The sequence below is a fragment of the Anguilla anguilla genome, chromosome 19, assembly GCF_013347855.1.
Source record: "Anguilla anguilla isolate fAngAng1 chromosome 19, fAngAng1.pri, whole genome shotgun sequence".
Classification (NCBI taxonomy): domain Eukaryota; kingdom Metazoa; phylum Chordata; class Actinopteri; order Anguilliformes; family Anguillidae; genus Anguilla; species Anguilla anguilla.
In genome coordinates this window covers 3,992,322-4,019,172 of record NC_049219.1, presented here as the reverse complement: position 1 = coordinate 4,019,172, position 26,851 = coordinate 3,992,322, and the positions used below count along the sequence as shown (strand labels likewise).

The following is a 26,851-nucleotide window of genomic DNA, read 5'->3' as shown; positions in this document are numbered from 1 at the left end:
CAACATTACAAACTTGCACCAGCAGGCCTTATCTGATAGAAGAAAAATAATCACATTATCAGAACAGACAGAACAGTCATTACCACACGAATACCTAACACAAACGCAATTTTCCCCCATGTGGAATAAGCCGGCATTTAGGAAAAACAGAGTTGCGCGGTCTCTAATAAAAATGATTAGCATGGCTTACAGGCTCGTCACGGAACAGAAATAATATAAAATGACCCCAACACAACAATCCTGTAATGTAATTACAGTATCACATTTTGCAGTAAATTATTGACTCATCAATGTTCAGTCCAAAAGCTCTTATTAGATGCCACTGTTGACATTTTAAAGTTTGGCCTTACAATCCTTCCAGCTTCTCCCATTGTTATGCTTGGATTTATGACATGGTCAATCACTGTGGCTCTAAATTCATTCGATACAACAATATTTCTCCTACCTGCTTGACCACAACCTCCATGACCCGTCCATCAGTACCAACTGCATTGGGCTACTCCATGTTGTCAGACACTGCTGAATGTAGTGCTGTAAAACAGCCTTTTATGTTGGGATTACCAATCGTGCTGCAATGCGACTCACCTGGGCAATGTTGCTGGAAGTGATGAGACAGAATTGCAAACATCTTGATTTCATTTCACAATCTGCATGTCTAGCAATAAGCATTGGAACATTGTACTAGTACGAGACGACTGTATTGTGAAAACTGAGTGTGATTTAGAGTTGTGCACTTTGTGGGCAGGTACTGCAATTAGTGTCTTAGGGTAAGAATTTTGCCAGTCAGTTTGGCAAATTGAGTTTTCCACATTGAGCCAAAGCAATAATAACATACTGTAATGCATTTGTAATGTGTGACTGCAGATATCAGAAATGCATCTGAAAAAATGAGAAACTGTAGGGTCTCAGGAACATCTCAGAGACTGGATGTCATGCAAACCACACTTCTGCCCTGGTTTTGGCTTAGTGGTCTAATCCATTCAACTGATGTGCAGCAGATTCAGGTTCAAACCTACAGGAAAACCATTTATTTGAGAGGTAACATAAACATACCAGCTCAATAGACAAGCAGTGCCTTTTCAAAATGTATTGAGTTGTGGTTACACTACAGCAACAGAAGCAAGCATTCATCAGACACTACACAACTTCTCTTATAATGGATTTTATTTCCACTACTGTAGATGAATGTCATTGCTTCAACTGCAGATTTTAGCCCCATGCTGATCTACTCAAATTGAGCCCAAACATAATCCCATACAGAATATGAAATAAGTACTACTGTGTCACAGGAGTTCAATACATCACACAATAATAAATCACAACAGCAAAACATTTGATATTTTAATAATTCAGGTTTAATCATTGCATATTATTGTCTGAAAATACAGAAAATTAAAGCAAAAAAAAAAAAAAACAATCCTAAAAGAATTAATAAGGAAACTCAATCCATCATTGTTTACAGTAATGAAAGGAAATAAGTACACTGCAGTGATCATTCTGCATTCTCCCTATCAGCTGCATTTGCCAACAGAAATTTGCACATTGGAACTCTTGTGAAAATGAATGAAAGCAACTGTAAAAACTAGTAAAATGCACATTTAAGTGGAGGAGTTTGCCACTGGATTCTTTTAAAAAAGATGCAGATACAGGAGATAGAATTATTACTTCAAAAACATTTTACCCTGCCATCTTTTGGCATTATTACTCTCAATGTTATATTAATGTTTTAATAATCAAAAGTACATAAACACACCTTGAACATTTGCAATATAAATGTATTAAAATATAAAAATATATCACATTTAGACAGCAAGTGCTTAACCTGAACTGCTAAAAGATCATACTCTTATGTACAGGGGTTAGGCTGTACTGAGGTTATATATATATATATATATATATATATATATATATATATATAATATTGGGCACAGCTGAAATTGCACTGGTAAGGCATTGGTCAAGGAAGGTTGCAAGTGTGTCGATGAGTGTGTGTGTGTGTGTGATTGGGTGAGAGTGTGTTTGTGTGTGTGAATTTGTGAATGTGTGTGCATACATGTGTACGTTTGTGGGAGTGACTGTGGATGTGAACGTGTGTGTATGTGTGTGAATGCATGAGTATGTGTGTGCCCGGATTGTGTGTGTGTATGGGTAAGAGATAGTGTGTGTGCGTGCGTTTGTGTGAATGTGTGTGTGACTGTATATTAGAGTGTGTGTGTGCAAGAGAATGAGTGTATGTATGTGTATGTGTGTGTTTACACGTGTGTGTGTGTGTGTGTGTGTATGGGTGTCAGAATGTTTGTGTATACATGTGTATATGGTGTGTGCACGCATGTATGTGTATGCATGTGTGTGCATGTGCGAGTGCATGAGTATGTGTGTGTGTGCGTATGGGTAAGAGAATGTGTGTGTTTATACATGTGTGTGCGTGCGTGCGTATGGGAATGAGAGTGTGTGAGTGTTGACGCGTTTATGTTTGTGTGTGAGTGCATGAGTGTGTGTGCGTGTGAATGTGTGTGTCCGTATACTGTATGTGAGTGTGTGAGTGAGAGAAAAATTGTGTGTGTGTGTGCATACAGGTATGAGCGTGTGTATGTTTGCATGCGCGTGTGTGTCTGTGCATGAGATTGTGTGTGTCCGTGTGTACGTGTGTGTGAGTGACTGGGTGTGAGAGTGTGCGTGTATAGGTGTGTGTGTGCGTGTGCATGAGTAAACATGAGTGCATGTATTTGTGAGTGCGTGTGCACGACTGAGAGAGAAAGGGTGTGTGTGAGAGTATGTGTATGTGTGATGGAGTGTATGTGAGAGAGAGAGGGGGTGTTTGTGTAACTGGGTGTGTGAGAGGGTGTGTGTGTGTGATGGAGTGTATGTGAGAGAGAGAGGGTGTGTGTGTGACTGGTTGTGCGAGAGTGTGTGTAGATGTGTGAGTGCATGTGTCTGAGTCTAGGTGCATATGAGTGTGTATATATATATATATGTGTGAGTGTGTGATTGAGTGTGTGTATCTGTACATGAGAGTGTGTATATATATATATGTCTGTGTGTGTGTGTGCATGCGTTGGAGCGTGTATGCACACATGTGTGTGTATGCATGTGTGTGTGTGCGCACATGTGTATGTGTCTCTACTCCAGTTAGCAGAAGGACACTGAGGAGTGTGTGTGTTCACACATGTTTGTGTCTCTGCAGGCATGTGTGTGTGTGTGTGTGAGTGCATGAGTTTGTGTGTGTGTGCGTGCGTTTGTGTGAATGTGTGTGGATGTGAATATGTGTGTGTGTGTGAGAGTATGAAAGAGAGATAAAGTATGTGTGTGCATACGGTTATGAGCGTGTGTACGTATGTATGCATGTGTGTGTGCGTGTGAGAGTGCACTGGTGAATGTGTTTGTTCGTGTGTGCAAGAGATTGTGTGTGTTCATGTGTGTAGGTGTGTGTGTGCATGTGTGTGATTGGGTGTGAGAGCGTGTGTATGTGTGTGCAAGAGTGTGAGTGTGTGTGCACGAGTGTGTGCGTGCGTAGGTGTGTGAGTGCGTGTGCATGAGTGTACATCAGTGTGTGTATTTGTGAGTGCGTGTGCATGAGTGTGAGAAAGCAAGGGTGTGTGTGAATGTATGTGTGTGTGTGGATGTGTGTATGTGGGTGTATGTGTCTATGTGTATCTGAGTGTGTGTGTGTATGTGTATATGAGTGTGTGTGGTGTGTGTGTGAGTGGGTATATGAATGTGGTGTGTGTGTACATAAATGTATGTATTTGTGTGTGCGTGCATGTGTGCGAGTGTGTATGCGCACGTGTGTGTGTGTATGCGTGTGTGTGTGTGCATGTGCATATTTGTGTATGCGCGCGCGCGTGCGTGTGTGTGTCTCTACTCCAGTTGGCAGAGGGACACTGAGGCGTCATACACTCCAAATCCAGCACAGAGGGGTTGGTGTTGAGTGAAGTGTGTGTGGAATCTGTGCAGGAGGGTCAGTGTGTCAGAGTCAGAGACGCTGTAGAAGGACAGAGTGCCGGCCGGACGGTCCACACACACTCCTACCCTGTACACACACACTCCTCTACCATCATCATCATCATCACACACTCCTGCTCTGCGGTAGGGGGAGGGGGGGGCAGGTAGGTCTGTTTGGTTCTTATTGTGCCAGACAGAGTGACTGAGTTTATCAGAGCAACCGTAATCATCAAAGCACCGCAGACTCCAGGAGTTTTTATTCCATCCAAACAAACAGTCAGAACCCTCTCCTTTCCTGCTGATTCCTTTATCTGTCACTGCTATATAAACCCCTCCCCTCTCAGACACACTGAACTCAGCCTCCCAGTAACAGCGCTCACACACACTCTCTCTGCACACAACCTGGGGCCGGTCCTCAAATCTCTCTGGATGATCAGGATATGGCTCCTCTCTCCCCGGTGTGTGTGTCACCCTCCTGTTCCCCTCAGACAGAGACAGCTCTCTGTTCGCTGTGTTTGGATCCAGTGTGAGCTGACAGCCATCTGCACACCAGAGACATACATGAGATTAATTATCATTATTAATATTCACCTTATTATGTGTGTGAGAGAGAAAGGACTGTCATAGTACCTGTGTGTGTGTGTTTGTGTACGTGTGTGTTTCTGTTTGTGTGTTTATGTGTGTAAGAGAGAAGTCTCTCTCTCTCTCACACACACACACACATACACACACAGCAGAGTGTGTATCTATGCAAAGTGTTCTGTCGATACAGACTCACATTTCCTGGGTCCTGGTTTGGTCCTGTTCTCTCCTCCATGGTCCACACTGTAAAAACAGCAGAACAGAATTCTGAATTTTAACCATCCTTTATTTCCACTCTTAACACACCAATGACATCACATATATAAAAACAAAGGCACAATAAAACACAAAGCCACGATCATATGAAAAAAACACAAATCTGTCAGAAAGGAAACTTATCCCATTCACTCACACTGCTCCATGTGCAAAAACAGCTCCCCTCCCTCCACTGAACATAAAACACCCTTATAACACACACACTCTGAAACACACTCAGGTTCTCCATTGCTTTGTAATACTGAAACTCCACCATCACTGTGTCCCTGATCAAACCCCTAACTACAACAACCATATCTTATTTACTGCAGTGATCCCATGCAGCACCCTCCACAGGAGATCCCCAACTCTCTTGAGTAACGCTGGTTTGTACAGTGCCCTCCATGCCCCCCCCCCCCCCCAACTCCTTTTGTGTGTGTGTGTGTGAGGTGCACTATGGAAACTCTCTGTACTTACAGCAGTGTGAGTGTGCGTGTGTATGTGTGTGTGTGTGAGGTGCATTGTGGAAACTCTCTGTACTTACAGCAGTGTGAGTGTGTCCAGTTTAGCAGCAGACAGCGCTCTCACTCCTGAGTCTCCTGGGTGATTGTATCTCAGGTCCAGCTCTCTCAGGTGTGAGGGGTTTGAACACAGAGCTGAAGCCAGAGAATCACAGCCACTCTGTGTGACTCTACAGCCTGACAGCCTGCAGAGAGGACACACACACCTTACATGCATTAATATAAACTAACAGGGCTGTGTGTGTCAAACACATAGCAGTGTGTTACACACTGTATACACATTAATATAAACTAACAGGGCTGTGTGTGTCAAACACATAGCAGTGTGTTACACACCTTACACACATTAATATAAACTAACAGGGCTGTGTCTCTCAAAACACATATCAGTGTGTTACACACCTTACACACATTAATATAAACTAACAGGGCTGTGTGTGTCTAACACATAGCAGTGTGTTACACACCGTACACACATTAATATAAACTAACAGGGCTGTGCGTATCAAACACATAGCAGTGTGTTACACACCTTACACACATGAATATAAACTAACAGGGCTGTGTGTGTCAGATGCATAGCAGTGTGCTACTTTACAGCACATTAATATAAACTAACAGGACTGTGTGTGTCAAACGCATAGCAGTGTGTTACACACCTTACACACATTAATATAAACTAACAGGGCTGTGTGTGTCAAACACATAGCAGTGTGTTACACACCTTACACACATGAATATAAACTAACAGGGCTGTGTGTGTCAGACACATAGCAGTGTGTTACACACCTTACACACATTAATATAAACTAACAGGGCTGTGTGAGTCAAACACATAGCAGTGTGTTACACACCTTACAGAACATTAAAATAAACTAACAGGGCTGTGTGTGTCAGATGCATAGCAGTGTGCTACTTTACAGCACATTAATATAAACTAACAGGACTGTGTGTGTCAAACGCATAGCAGTGTGTTACACACCTTACACACAATAATATAAACTAACAGGGCTGTGTGCGTCAAACAGATAGCAGTGTGTTACACACCTTACACACAATAATATAAACTAACAGGGCTATGTGTGTCAAACACATAGTAGTGTGTTACACACCTTACACACATTAATATAAACTAACAGGGCTGTGTGTGTCAAACACATAGCAGTGTGTTACACACCTTACACACATTAAAATAAACTAACAGGGCTGTGTGTCTCAAAACACATATCAGTGTGTTACACACCTTACACACATTAACATAAACTAAAAGGGCTGTGTGTATCAAACACATAGCAGTGTGTTATACACCTTACACACATTCATATAAATTAACAGGGCTGTGTGTGTCAAACACATAGCAGTGTGTTACACACCTTACACACATTAATATAAACTAACAGGGCTGTGTGTGTCAAACATATAGCAGTGTGTTACACACCTTACACACATGAATATAAACTGACAGGGCTGTGTGTGTCAGACACATAGCAGTGTGTTACACACCTTACACACATGAATATAAACTAACAGGGCTGTGTGTGTCAAACACATAGCAGTGTGTTACACCCCTTACACACATTAATATAAACTAACAGGGCTGTGTGTGTCAAACCCCATCTACAGCTCAATATAAAATAACAGGGCTCTGGAATTAATCATGCCTATTTAAGAAATTTGAACTAAATTTGAACAGATTCAATTAATGTTCATAATTTTGAAGAATGTATGAATAGAACCGATTTGACGCTTCTCAAAAATATGTTTATTCCAACTGATGTCAGATTTAAAATGTGTTTCTACCAAGAGGAAGAACAGGAAAATGTTGCTTTATTTCTGTGAAGAAAAATAACTCTCTTGTCTATTTTAACATTAAAAACATTAGTAATATCAGTGCTATATTTAGTCATTATTAATATTAGTGCTGTGTTGTATCACATTGGAACCCTTTTTGATTGAAGGGGTTTGTGTTTGTACTCACCCCAGTCTCTGCACTTTACAGTGTGGGTCCTCGAGTACAGCAGAGAGCGCTCTCACTCCTGAATCCTGCAGCTCATTGTCTCTGAGCTCCAGATCTCTCAGCTCTGAGTGAGGAGAATGCAGGACTGAGGCCAGAACATCACAGCAGCCCTCTGTGAGATTGCACCAACCCAGCCTGTGGAGAGACCACACACACACACACACACACACACACACACAAACATGCACATGTACACACACACACACACACAAACACACAACACACATGCGCACACACACACACACACCACACAGACACACACACATACAACCACACACAAACACACACACAATTGAAATTCACTGCTGATTGTCACACTGTGCACCTTGGCAGCAGATAAATGTGGAATTTCCTATTTGTACAGTACATGCATTCCTGGGATGTACACAGTACACACAAAACAGGAACAGTTTATATTAATTATGTTCATAAAGTATTCTGACTAATCCACAAAAAAAAGGTTATCACTTGGCTCAATTAACAAAAAATAACTAAAAATAAGGAGCCAATTCAACTCAAAGTTGGGGGCCTCCTGCAAGGATTTCATTAACAAAACTGTTCCATGTTGCGATGATATCTCATGGCAAACAACATGATTGCAAACATATTTCATTTGCTAACACAAGAAACTGCACTAGTATGATCACTATGGTGTACTTTACCTCACCTTCAGTCTACAAACATCTTTATATTTTAAAAACATTCAATCTTCATCTAATAATGTAACCAAGGCGGCAAATGAAATACACTGCAGCGCCATCTGCTGGCTGCAGAGAAACACCACAACTGATTATTGCCATTGACTGGTACTACAGGTATATGGAGGACCAAAAATGTAAAAATAATAAATAAATAAATGACTCAATAAATGAATTAATGTATAAATAAATACAAAAGCAATAAAATGTAAAAATGAATGAATGTACAAATAAATTAATAGACAAAATCTGACAAATGAGTATTTGCATTTATTTCCATATTTATTTCTTGATTCATTCATTTCTGTGGATGTTCATTTCCATATTTATTTATTGCTTGATTCATTTATTTCTGTATATATTTATATCCTTATTTATGTTTTGATTAATTTATGCCTGTATATATATATATATATTTCTGTATTTATTTCTGTATTTTTTCATCCATATGTTAATGAGGGGGCTGTCAATGAAAATATGTCATAGTGTCACAATATTTCCATTGGTTGATCGATACCAGAGTACGTAGATTCACTGTACATGCCTTGCTTCAACACCGGTTGCTTTTTACCACATTTACGTTAGTAGGGCAGAGCAGGGCAAAACGTAACACAGATTTTATTTTTTTGGTTAGGTGGTGCAGCTTGAGTGACGTATTTCAGGATAAACACTCAGAATGACCCTTGCTTTCTCTCCAACGAAAGGTAAGGGATTTTGATAAACATTTTGGGAGATATTGCCAAATAAAAGTTTGTTTTGGTGATATGTAAGCACATTGTTTTACCATAAGTATTTTTTGGGTGCTGTAATGTGTGTGCATATCAAAGATCCAAATGTATGTAATCGTAAACAGTCTTTTCGTGACTAACAGATTGCATATTTTTGATAGAGCAATCAGCTCCACCTGCAGGATTAAGACATGCACGCAGACTCACAGAGCAAGGGAACATAACAGGACTGAAAAGGGAAGACATTCAACGGGAACTGCAGAATAATGCTGGGATAACTTAAGAAGGGAAAAGAACAGGACCACATAGAAGAGTTTATGATAAACTTTACTTTGGAGCTTAAATAACTGTGGCATACATACAGCACGGCTGCACTCAATCACCTGAACAAGCTACCTCACTACCTCACTGACGTCTTACATTGGTTGGTATATCCTGTTTCGAAAAGCCTAGGGCTCCACCTAGTGGATAACCTGACTACACTACAAATGTACAGTATCGTGATAAGTTTTCACCAGTTGGCAATAGGCTATGAAAAACATTTAAATGTAATCAACAGATAGATTAGAAACAGTGTTTGAATCCTAAAACATCAAACTGTATTGAGTTACCTTACTTTGTGTGAACCTTTAAAGGTATTAAACTTAGGTTAGCTCGCCAAGTCAGTTTCTGAATGGCATGACCCAGAAATTCCATTATGGTATTAAATCATAATTAGGATGTAGGTGTGAATGGTTTGTATTAAAATGATTAATCTAGTTCTAGTTATATTTTCAGAATTGAGCCAAATAGGAAAACTGTTGTTTCCTATACAGGCAAGAGATAGCCAGAGGCTTGAGCCTGGCTGACCTAGCTGAAAATGCTAGTCCTCATTATGTGCTCTTTTGTGTGGATGCTTTGACAGTTTGTTCCAGGTAGCTGCATCACAGAGATTGACCCTGTAGTGTTCAGCCATTTGGAGGAAGTGGCTCTTCGCCTGAATGTTTCACTCCATAATTCAGATTACGCCAGATCAATTGGATGCCCTTCTCACATACTGCCTGAGGAAGCACTGGAGAGTTATTTATTAGTTGGCTTGTCTGCTCATCATGTTAGCACAATTACTTAAGAATTAATCCCTTGCATGTCCACTTCCCATGAGTTCTCAACAGGATGCTTAGCAGGGTGATCTACACTAGATCATTTAAACTTAATACACTTATGCGAAGCAAGTTTTACCCATCTATGCCTCAGTGGTATTTCTCCCATCTCATTAGTAATGCATTAATTGGTGTTGTTCTGAGTGCCCCACAGCATATCCTCAAAGCTTTTGCCTGTTTAACTTGCCAGGAAAGGAATTGGGGTGCTGTCCACCAGGGGGCAGCATCGGCCCTACAGAGAGGTATTGCTGCAGCTGTGGCCCATTACCTAACCATGGGCTCTATAAGAGGCCTAGCTTCCAGGCCTAGGGGAGGGTGCTTTTAGATGGTGTTTGGGAGCGTGGCTATGGACAGTAATAATGACCCTGTGCTCTATATAGCAGTGATGAGTCTCCTTGTGTTCCTGCTATATAATGACCCTGTGCTCTGTATAGCAGTGAGGAGTCTCCTTTGGTTCCTGCTATATAATGACCCTGTGCTCTATATAGCAGTGAGGAGTCTCCTTGTGTTTCTGCTATATAATGACCCTGTGCTCTATATAGCAGTGAGGAGTCTCCTTGTGTTTCTGCTATATAATGACCCTGCGCAACCTCTACCTTCTGCCTAGCAAGATAAGTAAAGCCAACTGCTGTAGAATTTAAATGTTCTGAAATCCAGACTTTAGCTTTGGACTGGAACCACAGAAGAGTGACAAAACTAAGTGATGTAACATTGCACCTAAACAGCAGTTTGCACGTTGATCAGATTGACCCTCTTCCCGAAGATGTACACACATACCCTATCGACCAATAGTTGATTTTACCAACAGTAATAATATCTGATTTTATGCTCAATATCTTCAGAAACGCCACAACCCTGTAGCACACACAGGTGTGTAATGATGAAGGAGTACAACTCATCTTCATCACAAGGTCAGCATGAGAAAGAGAGTGGGGTATAAGTTAGAGCTGCCGCGGTATTGATTTATTTCCTTACTGCAAAAATTAGCGAAGCCATTCAAACCGTTGCGGTAACCGCCATAAAAAATTATAATTTAAAACCTCCAGCTACGATTTCGTTTTTTACTTTCAAGTACATTTCTGGAATGGCTGTTTCCGAGAAATAGGTTCTGCCCGGCAGTTCATGCTGCTTGTCGAAGGACTGAAGCATAGCTCGGACTGATGGCTTTCCTACAGTCCGGAAGGGCACCATCTCCACAACCAAATACTTTGTTACAGTTGCTGTAAGTGCTCGCCACTTGTTGCTGTCCCAGTTGTATTTAGTCACTCTGGCAAATGCCTCTGAGACTCCTACCTGACGTAGTGCCGAGCCGGTACCTCCCGAGGTAGATGGGGTGCCTTTCATTGCATCGTATAACGGACGATGAGTGGTCCTAAGAGGCAATGCTAGATTTGTCCTGGTTCCTCGCATGACGTTGATTTTCCTGCTGCAAATGCGGCACACTGCCTCATCCAAATTCTTTAGCTTTCCATCTTCATCGGGCTCAAAGCCAAAATGTTCCCAAACAGGAGAAGTAACGTTGGGTTTCGCTACAAGATCCATGTTTTTATCCTAATTTGAAGCGAAAACTTTCTGTAGCCAACAGTTTCAAAGCACGTTCTGGGTGACACTTTCTCCGATCAGAACGTTAACTGCGCAACTGTGAGTGTAAACTTTTGAACACATGGAGTGAAGAAAATAGGCTACACAATTATAATTATAATTATTTTAAAAATTGCATTGCATTTATTTCAGATCACAACTTTTACAAGTAAAACTTGGAACATAAACAATTGGCCTAAAATAAACGGGAAAAAACAAAACCCAGCGGTGAAGCGGTGATCAGCTTGACTCTGCGGTGGACGTGATGTGATTGCGTCACCACGGTAATGCAGTAACCGCGGCAGCTCTAGTTTGCCGGCCACTGACCTGTGTTCAAAGCCTCTCTAACTACTCTGAGAACACTGTCCTCTAGCTGCGCTTCTTGCAGGTCTTCTCGGGTGAACTGTTCTAGTTGACCCAAATTGAGATGAGTTGCAAAAGCATACAGCTCAGGAACACCTTCTGCTGGAACACCTAGTTTGTCTGCCAAGTGCACATCACTGTCACTAGACTCCTGCACATGCACACGACCACAAATCGCCTTCACATCACCCTGTGAAAGGTTTCTCCACGTCTCAGTGTCCAGTCTCGGGAAAGCAAATCAGCCTCGACATTGACCTTCTCAGGGCGATATTTTACTTCAAAATCGTATGTGGCTAGGGCAGCAAGCCACCTATGCCCTGTAGCATTAAGTTTCCCTGTCGTCAACACGTGATTGCGTTACCGCGGTAATGCAGTAACCGCGGTAGCTCTAGTATAAGTATGGATTTCATTAGAGTGCAGAGCAGGTAGTGAATAATGGGGATGGATGAAGACTGCAATATGTGACAGAAGTGAATCCAGAAGTCGGTGGAAACCTGGCAAATGAAACTCAATACAGCTCAATGTAAAGTTCTACATGTGGGAAATAAAAACATCAGGCTAGATTACTTTATGGGAGGAACGACATTGGAATGTGCTCAATTTTGGGAGTAATAGTTGATCAAATCCTTTCAGGTTCTAGGTACTGTGCTGTTGCAGTAAAAAAGCCAACAGGATGCTGGGATAGTAGTGAGTATACATCAAGGCTCCAGAGTGCGACCATTTTGGTTGAACATGCGACCAAAAATCTGTCAAGTGCGACTGAACATTTTCATTAGTCACACCGGTGGACCTGACATTTAGCAGGTCTGTCTGTGTGTGTGTTATTTTTTTCCCCCACCCGCATTCTGCGAAGACCCGCCCCTACTCTGCCTCTGATTGGCTCTGACCCTGATATTCTTCTTCGCTGAATGCGGGTGGGGAAAAAATAAGGCATGTGTGTATTAGTGATGTGCGGATCGCAGTTATATCCGCGGGCACCACGGTTAATCTGCGGATCGGGTGGGCCGAGTCATAAAAATTAACATTCTGATTAATAGCGGATGGGTTGTAGGTGGGTGAAATAATACATCATTAATGAGGAAAATATTAATTACATTCTCTAAAATGTGAACATATTTTAAGCTTCATTTTTCGTCAGGCGTGAATTAGCAGACTAGACTCTCGTTGCGCCAATTGCGGCGTCCATTTGTCTTAAGCAGCAATGGAGGCAAAAAAGATCCGAGAGAAAATTTAAAAAAGGAGAATTAAAAAAAGGAAGGGCAGAAAAGTTCCATGTGGGAGCGATTTAGTGAATGACGAGTCAAGTGCTGGGTATGTCATATGCAACAGCTGCGAAATAATGAGAAATAGCGGTAATGTGTGATCGGGTGCGGGTCTCTAAATCAGATAAAATAATTTGTTCGGGTGGGTGGCGGGTGGATGATTTATGCGTACATGCGGATTCGGATGACGTCAGAGCCGATCCGCGCATCACTAGTGTGTGTGTGTGTGTGAAACCGCGCCCTGTACTCCTCCGGGAGCAGCGCACACTTTTATTTGAGTTATTTGAGTTTGATTTATTTATTTGAGTTTGTCAAGCACTTTAAACATCAGCACTTTTTAAGTTTATTTTTTAAACAATTGAGGTTATTGCCATTTCTTGTTTGTGCTGTCATTTAAATAAAGAAAAAACATTTATCTGCACCTTTATTCCTGTTTACAATCATTTACATAATGTGTTAAGAAATTACCAATGTGTAAGGGAACTGACAAAAAAGGTAACACTTAAAATGTATTATTATCGGCGCCAAAAGGCGCAGGTGAAAATTTTGGGTCTAACTAAATTATGTGCTGCTGCACCTAAATGAAAAAGTTAGGCGCACCAGTGCATCCAATGTAAAAAGTTAGTCTGGAGCCCTGTAAATCCAAGGAAGTTATACTTATTTTATACAATACCTTTGTCAGACCACACTTAGTGAACTGTGTGCAGTTCTGGGGACTGTACTACAAGAAAGATATAGAGGATCTGGAAAAGGTTGAAATAAGGGAAACCAAACTGGTTCCTGGTATGAAAGATAAAAGTTTTGAGGAAAGACTTCAGATGCTTAACTTCTTCAAGCTTAGTAAAAGTAGACTCAGGGTTATTTGATTGAGTCTTTTAAATTCATAAAGGGGATCAACAAAGTGAACTACAAGAGATTCTTCAGGTTCAGCTCTGTTAGTATGACGAGGGGGCATAAAAGGAAATTAGCAAAAGGTAAATTCCACACCGACGTTAGGAAGTATTTTTCACACAGAGAGTAGTCACTGTGTAGAATAGCTTGGCGCATGTCATGTAGTAGAGGCAGAAACTCTGGGGGTTGTCAAGACCGGGCTTGATACGATGCTGGATACTATCTAGTTTGTAGGTAAACCTAGCACTAGTGGTAGGTAGTAAAACGGTGAGCATGTCGGGCTGAATGGCCTATTCTCATCATTATGTTATGTTATGTCATTTTTGTTATGTTATGATCGACTTGAAACATATTACTGAACTGAAGTGGTCCATATTTCACAATGTCAATCATGCATTCAGCATTCAGTCATCACCTGTGACCTGATACTACAGACTCCACTGAAAACTTACATTCTGGTCAAGAACCACAAACCTGGCAACCCTAAGACTCATGAGGGTTTATCCTGCTTTTCTTTGTTGTGCTAAAGCAGTTAGAAGAGAGGGATGAGAACAATGTGGACAAAGAAAGAATGCTGGTGGACACAGGAGTAAACAGAGAGAAAGCACTTCATATATTTCACTGCACAGAGCCATAATCACTAATTCTATTTAGTTAAGGTCACACAGTACACAGCACTACTCACCCCAGTCTCTGTAGTTTACAGTTTGGACTCATCAGTGCAGCACAGAGCAGCTTCACTCCTGAATCTCCCAGGTTATTGTAGCTGAGGTCCAGATCTCTCAGGGTTGAGTTTGATGACTGAAGAGCAGAGGCCACAATTTCACAGGACATCTCTGTGAGGTCACAGCCGTTCAGTCTGCAAAAGAGAGTTGATATATTATTGTATTTTTAAATAGAGCAATATCCTGTAAAATGTGATATGTGCAATGTTACAGTAATCATGTTGAGTGATGAAGAGTGATACTGAGGATCTGCAGATATCCACCCCACACTTGCTGCAGCTGTGCTTCAGCTGAACTTACTGTAAGAGGCCCTCTGTGTCAGTTCTGTTCTTTCCTAATACAGCTAGGTCTATTACAGGATCCAGAAGAAGCCATGGGGAGATGACAGACCAGCAGGTTGAAGGAGCCATGTCTTTTCCCCTCTTATTGTAGCTTTCCCCATTGCATACTTGCACAATTAATAAGAGCATTTCTCCTCTTTCTGCCCTTGCATGTCCACTTCCCATGTGTCCTCAATAGGATGCTTAGCAGGGTGATCTACACTAGATCATTTAAACTTAATCCAGTTATGCAGAGCAAGTTTTACCCATCTATGCCTCAGTGGTATTTCTCCCATCTCATTAGTAATGCATTAATTGGTGTTGTTCTGAGTGCCCCACAGCATATCCTCAAAGCTCTTGCCTGTTTAACATGTGATGCCAGGAAGTGAATTGGGGTGCTGTCCACCAGGGGGCAGCATCGGCCCTACAGACGGGTATAGCTGCAGCTGTGGTTCATTGCAATCACATCAGCTGTGGCCCATTACCTAATCATGGGCTCTATAAGAGGCCTAGCTTCCAGGCCTAGGGGAGGGTGTTTTTAGATGGTGTTTGGGAGCTGGGCTATGGACAGTATGGTGGGTTGGTGCCAGTTTTGTTTGGAGCAGCTAAAGGTGCATATAATAACCCTGTGCTCTATATAGCACAGTAGTGGATTCTCCTTGTGTTCCTGCTATATAATGACCCTGTGCTCTATATAGCAGTGAGGAGTCTCCTTGTGTTCCTGCTATATAATGACCCTGTGCTCTATATAGCAGTGAGGAGTCTCCTTGTGTTCCTGCTATATAATGACCCAGTGCTCTATTTAGCAGTAAGGAGTCTACTTGTGTTTCTGCTATATAATGACCCTGTGCAACCTCTACCCTCTGCCTAGCAAGATAAGTAAAGCCAACTGCTGTAGAATTTAAATGTTCTGAAATCCAGACTTTAGCTTTGGATTGGAACCACAGAAGAGTGACAAAACTAAGTGATGCAACATTGCACCTAAACAGCAGTTTGCATGTTGATCAGATTGACACTCTTCCCTAAGATGTACACACATACCTTATCGACCAATAGTTGATTTACCAACAGTAATAATATCTGATTTATGCTCAATATCTTCAGAAACGCCACAACCATGTAGCACACACAGGTGTGTAATGTGAATGAGTACAACTCATCTTCATCACAAGGTCAGCATGAGAAAGAGAGTGGGGTATAAGTTAGAGCTGCCGCGGTATTGATTTATTTCCTTACCGCAAAAATTAGCGAAGCCATTCAAACCGTTGCGGTAACCGCCATAAAAAATTATAATTTAAAACCTCCAGCTACGATTTCGTTTTTTACTTTCAAGTACGTTTCTGGAATGGCTGTTTCCGAAAAATAGGTTCTGCCCGGCAGTTCATACTGCTTGTCGAAGGACTGAAGCATAGCTCGGAATGATGGCTTTCCTACAGTCCGGAAGGGCACCATCTCCACAACCAAACACTTTGTTACAGTTGTTGTAAGTGCTCGCCACTTGTTGCTGTCCCGGTTGTATTTAGTCACTCTGGCAAATGCCTCTGAGACTCCTAACTGACGTAGTGCCGAGCCGGTACCTCCCGAGGTAGATGGGGTGCCTTTCATTGCATCGTATAACGGACGATGAGTGGTCCTAAGATGCGATGCTAGATTTGTTCTGTTTCCTCGCATGACGTTGATTTTCTTGCTGCAAATGCGGCACACTGCCTCATCCAAATTCTTTGGCTTTCCATCTTCATCGGGCTCAAAGCCAAAATGTTCCCAAACAGGAGAAGTAACGTTGGGTTTCGCTACACGATCCATGTTTTTAGCCTAATTTGAAGCAAAAACTTTCCATAGCCAACAGTTTCAAAGCACGTTCTGGGTGACACTTTCTCCGATCAGAACGTTAACTGCGCAACTGTGAGTGAAAACTTTCGAACACATGGAGTGAAGAAAATAGGCTACACAATTATAATTATAATTATTTTAAAAATTGCATTGCATTTATTTCAGATCACAACTTTTACAAGTAAAAATTGGAACATAAACAATTGGCCTAAAATAAACGGGAAAAAAACAAAACCCAGTGGTGAAGCAGTGATCAGCTTGACTCTGCGGTGGATGTGACGTGATTGCGTTACCACGGTAATGCAGTAACCGCGGCAGCTCTAGTTTGCCGGCCACTGGCCTGTGTTCAAAGCCTCTCTAACTACTCAGAGAACACTGTCCTCTAGCTGCGCTTTTCGCAGGTCTTCTCGGGTGAACTGTTCTAGCTGACCCAAATTGAGATGAGTTGCAAAAGCATACAGCTCAGGAACACCTGCTGGAACACCTAGTTTGTCTACCAAGTGCACATCACTGTCACTAGACTCCTGCACATGCACACGACCACAAATCGCCTTCACATCAACCTGTGAAAGGATTCTCCACGTCTCAGTGTCCAGTTTCGGGAAAGCAAATCAGCCTCAACATTGACCTTCTCAGGGCGATATTTTACTTCAAAATCGTACGTGGCTAGGGCAGGAAGCCACCTACGCCCTGTAGCATTAAGTTTCCCTGTCGTCAACACGTTATTGCGTTTCCGCGGTAATGCAGTAACCGCGGTAGCTCTAGTGTAAGTATGGATTTCATTAGAGTGCAGAGCAGGTAGTGAATAATGGGGATGGATGAAGACTGCAATATATGACAGAAGTGAATCCAGAAGTCGGTGGAAACCTGGCAAATGAAACTCAATACAGCTCAATGTAAAGTTCTACATGTGGGAAATAAAAACATCAGGCTAGATTACTTTATGGTAAATGGACTGCATTTATATAGCGCTTTTATCCAAAGCACTTTACAATTGATGCCTCTCATTTGCCAGAGCAGTTAGGGATTTAGGTGTCTTGCTCAAGGACACTTCGACACGCCCAGGGCGGGGTTTGAACCGGCAACCCACCGACTGCCAGACAATCTCTCTTACCTTTTGAGCCATGTCGCCCCAACTTCGGGAAGAACGACTTTGGAATGTGCTCAATTTTGGGAGTAATAGTTGATCAAAACCTTTCAGGTTCCAGGCACTGTGCTGTTGCAGTAAAAAAGCCAACAGGATGCTGGGATAGTAGTGAGTATAAATCAAGGCTCCAGAGTGCGACCATTTTGGTTGCACATGCGACCGAAAATCTGTCAAGTGCGACTAAACATTTTCATTGGTCGCACTGGTGCACCTGACATTTAGCAGGTCTGTCTCTGTCTCTGGTCTTTCTCCCACCCACATTCTGCGAAGACCCGCCCCTACTCTGCCTCTGATTGGCTCTGACCCTGATATTCTTCTTCGCTGAATGCGGGTGGGGAAAAAAATAAGGCATGTGTGTATTAGTGATGTGCGGATCGCAGTTATATCCGCGGGCACCACGGTTAATCTGCGGATCGGGTGGGCCGAGTCATTAAAATTAACATTCTGATTAATAGCGGATGGGTTACGGGTGGGTGAAATAATACATCATTAATGAGGAAAATATGAATTACATTCTCTAAAATGTGAACATATTTTAAGCTTCATTTTTCGTCAGGCGTGAATTAGCAGACTAGACTCTCATTGCGCCAATTGCGGCGTCCATTTGTCTTAAGCAGCAATGGAGGCAAAAAAGATCTGAGAGAAAATTAAAAAAGGAGAATTAATAAAAGGAAGGGCATAAAAGTTCAGTGTGGGAGCGATTTAGTGAATGACGAGTCAAGTGCTGGGTAGTCATATGCAACAGCTGCGAAATAATGAGAAATAGCGGTAATGTGTGATCGGGTGCGGGTCTCTAAGTCAGATAAAATAATTTGTTCGGGTGGGTGGCGGGTGGATGACTGCGTACATGCGGATTCGGATGACGTCAGAGCCGATCCGCGCATCACTAGTGTGTGTGTGTGAAACCGTGCCCTGTACCCCTCCGGGAGCAGCGCACACTTTTATTTGAGTTATTTGACTTTGATTAATTTATTTGAGTTTGTCAAGCACTTTAAACATCAGCACTTTTCAAGTTTATTTTTTAAACAATTGAGGTTATTGCCATTTCTTGTTTGTGCTGTGATTTAAATAAAGAAAAAACATTTATCTGCCCTTTATTCCTGTTTACAATCATTTACATAATGTGTTAAGAAATTACCAATGTGTATGGGAACTGACAAAAAAGGTAACACTTAAAATGTATTATTACGGTGCCAAAAGGGGCGGTGGAAAATTTTGGGTCTAACTAAATTATGTGCTGGTGCACCTAAATGAAAAAGTTAGGCGCACCAGTGCAACCAATGTAAAAAGTTAGTCTGGAGCCCTGTAAATCCAAGGAAGTTATACTTATTTTATACAATACCTTTGTCAGACCACACTTACAGAATTGTGTGCAGTTCTGGGGACTGTACTACAAGAAAGATATAGAGGATCTGGAAAAGGCTGAAAGAAGGGAAACCAAACTGGTTCCTGGTATGAAAGATAAAAGTTTTGAGGAAAGACTTCAGATGCTTAACTTCTTCAAGCTTAGTAAAAGTAGACGCATGGTTATTTGATTGAGTCTTTTAAATTCATAAAGGGGATCAACAAAGTGAACTACAAGAGATTCTTCAGGTTCAGCTCTCTGTTCAACCCTATATTTCACTGCACAGATCCATAATCACTATTTCTATTTAATTAAGGTCACACAGTACACAGCACAACTCACCTCAGTGTCTGTAGTTTACAGTCTGGACTCATCAGTGCAGCACAGAGCAGCTTCACTCCTGAATCTCCCAGGTTATTGTTGCTGAGGTCCAGATCTCTCAGGGGTGAGTTCAATGACTGAAGAGCTGAGGCCACAATTTCACAGGACTTCTCTGTGAGGTCACAGTAGTTCAGTCTGCAAAGAAGGGTTTATATATTATTACATGATTAAATAGCGCAACATACTGTAAAATCTGATATGTGCAATGTAACAGTAATCGCGAGTGATGAAGAGTGATATAGAGGATTTTCAGTTTGTGATGCTCTGAGGAAGTTCTTTGCTACACTCTCCAACAGCAGCACTTTAGGCCTGAGAATTAGACGTCTTGTTGGACAGAACTCTGACAGTTCTACAGATTAAATTCTTACCCAAATGGCCCCCTTTCTCCTGGCATTTGGCACAGATACAACCAAAAGTGAAGATGCAAGAAATAACTCAGAAATAAAATCTCTGAGTGGATAGTGAGTTAGGCTCTGCTTCTTTACTTATGCTGGTAACTGTGACTAACTACCCACAGTATTGCAAGCCAACACACAGCCAGCACAATACAAAAGCCAGATTCACTTTAGAAACAAGAATGCAAAAAAGTGATCTGTTCACACATAACCAGGTACTGTAGTGCAGTCTGTCTGTTTTGCTGAGGTTATATATAACCATGTAGTGCAGTGCATCTGTTCTGCTGGTGTTACATATAACCAGGTAGTGAAACCAAAGCTATGTAGGAACTGTTAATGATCCCTTTGAGTTCATTTTGTTGGAATAGTGATACATTTGATGGTGCTGTCCAAGGAGACACCATTGAACTTTTTCCAGAGTTTAGTTAACTTCAGAATCCTTATACAGGTCAGACTTTAGCCTGAGATAAGCCATAGAATTACCTCAAAAACAGGCACTTTAACAGTCCCCTGAGAAGACCTCACCCTGACACCCATTATATCCTACAATTCCTCTACCTTCCTGTTTTCACTCTGTCTACAAGCACTATTGGATTCTGGGTCAGCCTACACCAGAATAAAGCAGACCAGGGTGGCACTACTGGCCTTGTAACATGGCGCATTTACTGCCTGACCTAATCTCACAATACAGTAACACAAACATTTCATTCATAACCACACTTGCCTCTCCCAAACCAAACCCAGCATTACATTAATCATAATGTTGAAAAAATATCTCATCTTCATGAACAACATAAGAGGGGGACAGACTGAGCAGGCTCTCTCTGGTCATCTCCCACTCACATATTATCTATGATGGGTCTTCTAGACCCTATCCCTACGAAGCATTTCAAGGAGCTATTACCAGTGATTGGAACACCAATGTTACATATTGTCAATGTGTCTTTAGCATCTGGACACATACCACAGACTCTTAAACTTGCAGCCATCCAAACCCCTTCTTAAGAAGCCAAACCTGGATGTGAATGACCTGTCTAACTACAGGCTTATCTCGAACCTCCCTTTCTTTCTAAAATACTAGAAAGGGCCATTTCAAAACAACTTGGTTCATTTTTTCACTCCAATCATATATTGGAAGTTTTTCAATCTGGTTTTAAACCCTCTCAAAGCACTGAAACAGCCCTGGTGCAAAGTACTCAACGACCTACTCCTCGCTTCCGACCATGGCTGCATCTCTGTACCTGTGCTTTTAGACTTGCGGTATTTGACACAGTTGGTCACCTCATCCTTCTGGATAGACTTGAAAATCTTGTAGGCCTCCTTGGACAGACACTCTCTTGGTTCAGGGTTGCTTTTCATCACTTGAGAAACATCTCAAAAATTCAGAAAATACTATCCTTACATGATGCAGAAAAGCTAGTTCATGCTTTTGTTACTTCAAGATTAGATTACTGTGATGCTCTTTTCTCTGGATTTGCAAATTCCTCTCTGAAGGGCTCCAGCTAATTCAAAATGCAGCAGCTCGTATTCGCACTAGAACAAGGAGATTTGAGCACATCAGCCCAGCGTTAGCATCACTTCACTGGTTGCCAGTTAAATTCCGAATAGACTACAAGATACTACTTCTTACCTTTAAGGCCTTACATGGGCTTGCCCCTTTGTACTTAAATTATTTACTTCTTCCTTATATTCCCTCACGAACACTCTGTTCGCAGGGTGCAGGCCTCCTTGTTATTCATAGAATATCTAAAAGTACCATAGGTGGTAGAGCCTTCTCCTGTCGTGCTCCCCTCCTGTGGAACAAGTTGCCTGCCCATGTTCGGGGCGCAGACACTATCACCTTATTTAAAGCTAGGCTCAAAACATATATTTTTAGTCTCTCTTATATTTGAGGGGCAGGATTGGGTGGTGGGCATAGCTATAGAGTCTCTGGCAGACTGAGCGGTTAGTGCTGTCACTGGATCATCATTGGTAGTGCTGTGTTAAGCTGAACTGGTCATGGTCTGGTGATGACTGTCTCAAGCCTGCCCTCATGGCTGCGTTGGCCCCTGCCTCTGTTTCCCTTAGCTATGCTGCCATAGCCTTATTCTGCCGGGGTTTTCCTTATCGCACGTGGGCACCTCTGTTTCTTCTGCTCTGCTTGCTATTCTACCATTTGAACCGCCGACAACGTTTTTTTTCTTGTCTTCCTCGGCTCTGGGCACCTGCCTGGAGCTCTAGCCCAAGTTTTCTGAGCACGCCCCCCACCCCCCCACCCCCGGCCCGAAGCTCCAGCCCTAGACCAACTAGACCAGCTGGGCACCCCCGCCTCCTGCCACTGTTGATTTTCCATAACAAACCGGTGCCTGCCCACGGCAGGTGGGTTCCCCTATTTTCTGTGTCTGTCTAATTTTGTGTAAAGGAAGTGTAGCTTGTATTTTTTTATTAGATGGGGAATATGTTCGTCTTAATACTGTAACATAAAATACCGTCTCTTCATTTAAATCTGCGAGTTGTATGTTTGGACCATTATTGATCCATTACATTGGTTTGCCTAACAAGGAATTCATGATGTATTTAATAACTGGTATCTTTAATGATAATATGTAAATTGAATCTAATGAAATACATTTTACATGTTGGATACATTTTTTACATTTGATGGTACGTCTGTATTCATTAAATGAGGGCACAATCTGTTAAAATAGCTTGACTCAAAAATCATAGTTCTCACTTGCCTCACAATTTTATTGTATTCTATTTTCACTTTAACTATGAAGTGTTTATAAAAACATTCTGTCATTATCTGCTTTAATAATTACATAATACTCACATGGCCTTCCTGCAGTTCCCGACTACTGGTAGCAGTCTCTGATGACCTGCTGCTGATGTTTTGTAGGTCTTCAATTCAAACTCATCTAGGATCTCCTCTGACATCAGTAACACAAAGGCCAGGGCTGAACATTGGTGTGGTTCCAGCTTTTCATTAGAGAGTTCTCCTGATCTCTGGAACTTCTTGATTTCCTCCACTAGAGAGTTGTCATTCAGTTCATTGAGACAGTGGAACAGATTGATGGTCCTTTCTGCTGAAGATTCCTCTTCGATCTTTCTCCTAATGTACTGGACTGTTTCCTTAATGCTCTTTGAACTGTTTCCTGTCTTTGTCAGTATTCCTCCTAATAGAGTCTGAATGCAGTCCACAGAGAGGCCTAGAAGGAATCTGAGGAAAAGGTCCAGGTGTCCATTCTTACTCGCTAAGGCCTGATCCACTGCAGTCCTGTGTAACTCAGACAGCTGCACTCTGTCACTGCGAGGTTTTGATTCTTCTGCTCTGAGTACATTCCTGTTCTCATTCACACATGAATGAAACACAAACAAGGCAGCCAGATACTCCTGAATGCTCAGATGCACAAAGCAGTAGACCTTCTCCTCACCCAACCCACACTCCTCTTTAAAGATCTCTGTGCACACCCCAGAGTACACTGAAGCTTCACTGACATCAATGCCCATCTCTCTCAGGTCCTCTTCATAGAATATCAGATTGCCCTTTAACAGCTGTAGTAAAGCCAGCTGCCCCAGTCTCAGGATGATTTCTGTATTTGATGCTGACATTTTCTTTGGGGTTGTCTCATTGGTACCATGATACTTCTCATTCTTCACATTAGTCTGAATGAGCAGGAAGTGTGTGTACATTTCAGTCAGAGTTTTGGGCAGGTCTCCACTCACTTTATCCAACATTGTCTCCAGAACAGTAGCAGAAATCCAGCAGAAGACTGGTATGTGACACATGATGTAGAGACTCCTGGATGACTTTATGTGTGAGATAATTTTGCTGGCCTTGTTCCGATCTCTGATTCTCTTCCTGAAGTACTCCTCCTTCTGTGGGTCATTGAATCCTCGTACTTCTGTCACCTGGTGGACGCACTCAGGAGGGATCTGATTGGCTGCTGCTGGCCGGGAGGTGATCCAGAGGAGGGCAGAGGGAAGCAGATTCCCCTTAATGAGGTTGGTCAGCAGCACATCCACTGATGATGACTCTGTTATATCACAGCAAATCTCATTGCTTTGGAAATTTAGAGGAAGTCGACACTCATCCAGACCATCAAAGATGAACACAACTTTGACTTCATCATCTTCAAAACTTTTGATCTCTTTCAGTTGTGGATAGTAGTGCTGCAGAAGTTTCATGAGACTAAATTCTTTCTCCTTTTTCAGATTCAGATCTCGGAAAGGAAGAGTGAAGATGAAATCAATGTGCTGATTGGCTTTTCCATCTGCCCAGTCCAGAATGAACTTCTGCACAGAGACGGTTTTCCCAATGCCAGCGATGCCCTTTGTAAGCACCGTTCTGATTGGTTTCTCTTGTCCAGGTGAAGGCTTAAAGATGTCATTGCAGATGACTGCAGGCTCATGTGTGGTTTGTCTCTTCGATGCTATCTCAATCTGTCTGATCTCATGTTCATCATTGACCCCCCTACTTCCCCCCTCGGTGATGTAGAGCTCTGTATAGATCTCATTGAGGAGGGTCTGGTGGCCCTGCTTTGCTAAACCTTCAAATATGCATTCAAACTTCTTCTTCAGATGAGTTTTCAGTACCTGCTGGGCTCTTTCTTTGAATTCATCTGAGGAGAGGAAATATGAGAACCAATGTTTAAAATAACAGAAATAGACAAAAAATACTTATGCAGTTTTCACAATGTTTTACACAGCTCTGAGAGTGTTGCACATTAAGTTGTAGCTATACCTATGTAGTTAAATTGTAACTAATTTGGTAACAAGAGGTTATTACTGATTAACCCCAATGTAGGAAACATGGAACAGTTAATAATATTTTTGACTACACATGCGAAACAAGGCCAGCCGTGTTATATCTCTTCTGTTAATATGAAATAATTCTGTATCATGAGGACACATTGTGAAATTAACAGGCAAGGTTTACTTGTTATGTATCATGAAGATATGCCCTATATGCTATAACTGCACCTTCAAGTAAAGTGTTGCCCATACCTCTAGTAGTGTTTCACACTTCTCACAAACTGTTGTACACACAACAATGAAAACATAAAAAGGATTCATTTCCATTTCAACATTCAATTTCTTAATTATTCATAGTATGATGTGTCTTTATGGCAAATATGGTCTTCATGGGTCATGCAGTAATTTAATTATCTTATAATTATTATGATCGGTGCTCTTTAATCCAGGATAAAACCTCAGGGCAGTCAGTCTGATGGGACAGTGGTTTAGTAACTGGCTTTTGATCCCAAGGCTCCTGGTTTTAAAGTCTTTCGGAAACATTTAATCTCATGTGCATTTGATTGCCCCCATTATTACTGCTGGATGCTATATTTGAATTGAAATGCCTTCCTGTACATGTTGTGTGTGATGTTTTTTATATGCAAGACTGTTGATGTAAAACACTATTATCAAAGTGTGAATACTATAAATCAGTACTCTATTATTTTGTACTCTGTTATATTTGTTGGCTAAACTCATTTCAGCATTCTATTGGCCACAGCAGCAATGAGAGAAAATTCTTACTGTGCTGCTCATCTCTCTCCAGTGGGTCAGTGACATCCTTCTTCTTCATGTTCCTCAGGATATGGAGTGTGATCTTCAGAGACCTCTCAATGCCACAGGTCTCCAGCATCTTCTCAACTATGTACAGGGCCTCAGGATCCTCCTGCTCTCTCTCAGTGCATTCTGGGTAATCAGCAATTTGATGACTCTTGAACAATTCCTTCATCTTCATAAACGGATCCAGTACAGAAGGATCTTCTGTTCTTCTACTATTAAGGCATTCTGGGCAACCCTGACTCAGATGGCTCTGAAACAGTTTCAACTTTTCAGTCTTCTTCAGCTTCATCAGAGTGCGCAGGAGAGACTGAAATAAACACATGAAGAGGTGTGCTGTCTCAGTGTGAAATAAACATGAATAGTTTTTCTGTATCAGTGTGAAATAAACACCTGAAGAGGTGTGCTGTCTCAGTGTGAAATAAACACGTGAAGTGGGTTGCTGTATCAGAGCCATGGAAACAAAGCCTTGCTTTATTATGGGTGGGAGTGTAGTATAATGGGTAAAAAGCTGGTCTCGTCAGAGGTCTGAATCCCAGGTAGGACACTGCTGTTGTACCCTTGAGCAAGGTACTTAACCTGCATTGCTTCAGTTCATATCCAGCTGTATAAAAGGAAGCAATGTAAATGCTGTGTAAAAAGTTGTGTAAGTCGCTCTGAATAAGAGTGACTGCTAAATGCCTGCAATGTCTCATGTTTTCTCTTGTAGGAAGGCCAGAACAGGAAAAGATACTTTAGAATACAACAAGCAGCAGGTCTAAAGCCTATATTCGAAATGCAGCTTTTGCTCCTGATTTATGTTTTTTAGGGACACTACTTGTGATTAATCACAAATGTCTTTGGAATAATTTAGTTGTTGAGTTGAATTAAGTTTCTCAGTGCAATACATTTTTTAACTATACAAACTGAGTGCTGAGTGTCCATTCTACCTGCCCCGGGAGTTTCCGCAATGATCACTAAGGCCGTTTACATTCCCCCACAAGCAGACACGACGAGGCTTTGTCGGTGTTACATGATGTGCTAAGCGGACTACAGACCAAGCACCCAGACGCTGCCCGCATCGTGGCAGGGGACTTCAACAAGGCAAACCTTATGCCAAACTTTTACCAACACGTCAAATGTCCTACCCGAAAGGACAAGATACTTGATCACTGCTATTCACCGTTCAAGGAGGGC

The 26,851-nt window shown here is 41.8% G+C and overlaps 1 protein-coding gene across 1 annotated transcript in view; it reads right to left on the bottom strand.

Moving 5' to 3' along the window:
• Nucleotides 1-3,858: 3,858 nt before the first annotated feature.
• LOC118218881 (NLR family CARD domain-containing protein 3-like) overlaps nucleotides 3,859-26,851 on the bottom strand; it is a 159,616-nt gene continuing 136,623 nt past the window's right edge. Inside the window, exons 13-15 of the mRNA XM_035401607.1 lie at nucleotides 7,279-7,329; nucleotides 4,721-4,767; nucleotides 3,859-4,484 (exon numbers count right to left, since the gene is read on the bottom strand). Coding sequence (XP_035257498.1) covers nucleotides 3,859-4,484; nucleotides 4,721-4,767; nucleotides 7,279-7,329 — 724 coding nt within the window. The remainder of the gene's footprint in view (nucleotides 4,485-4,720; nucleotides 4,768-7,278; nucleotides 7,330-26,851) is intronic.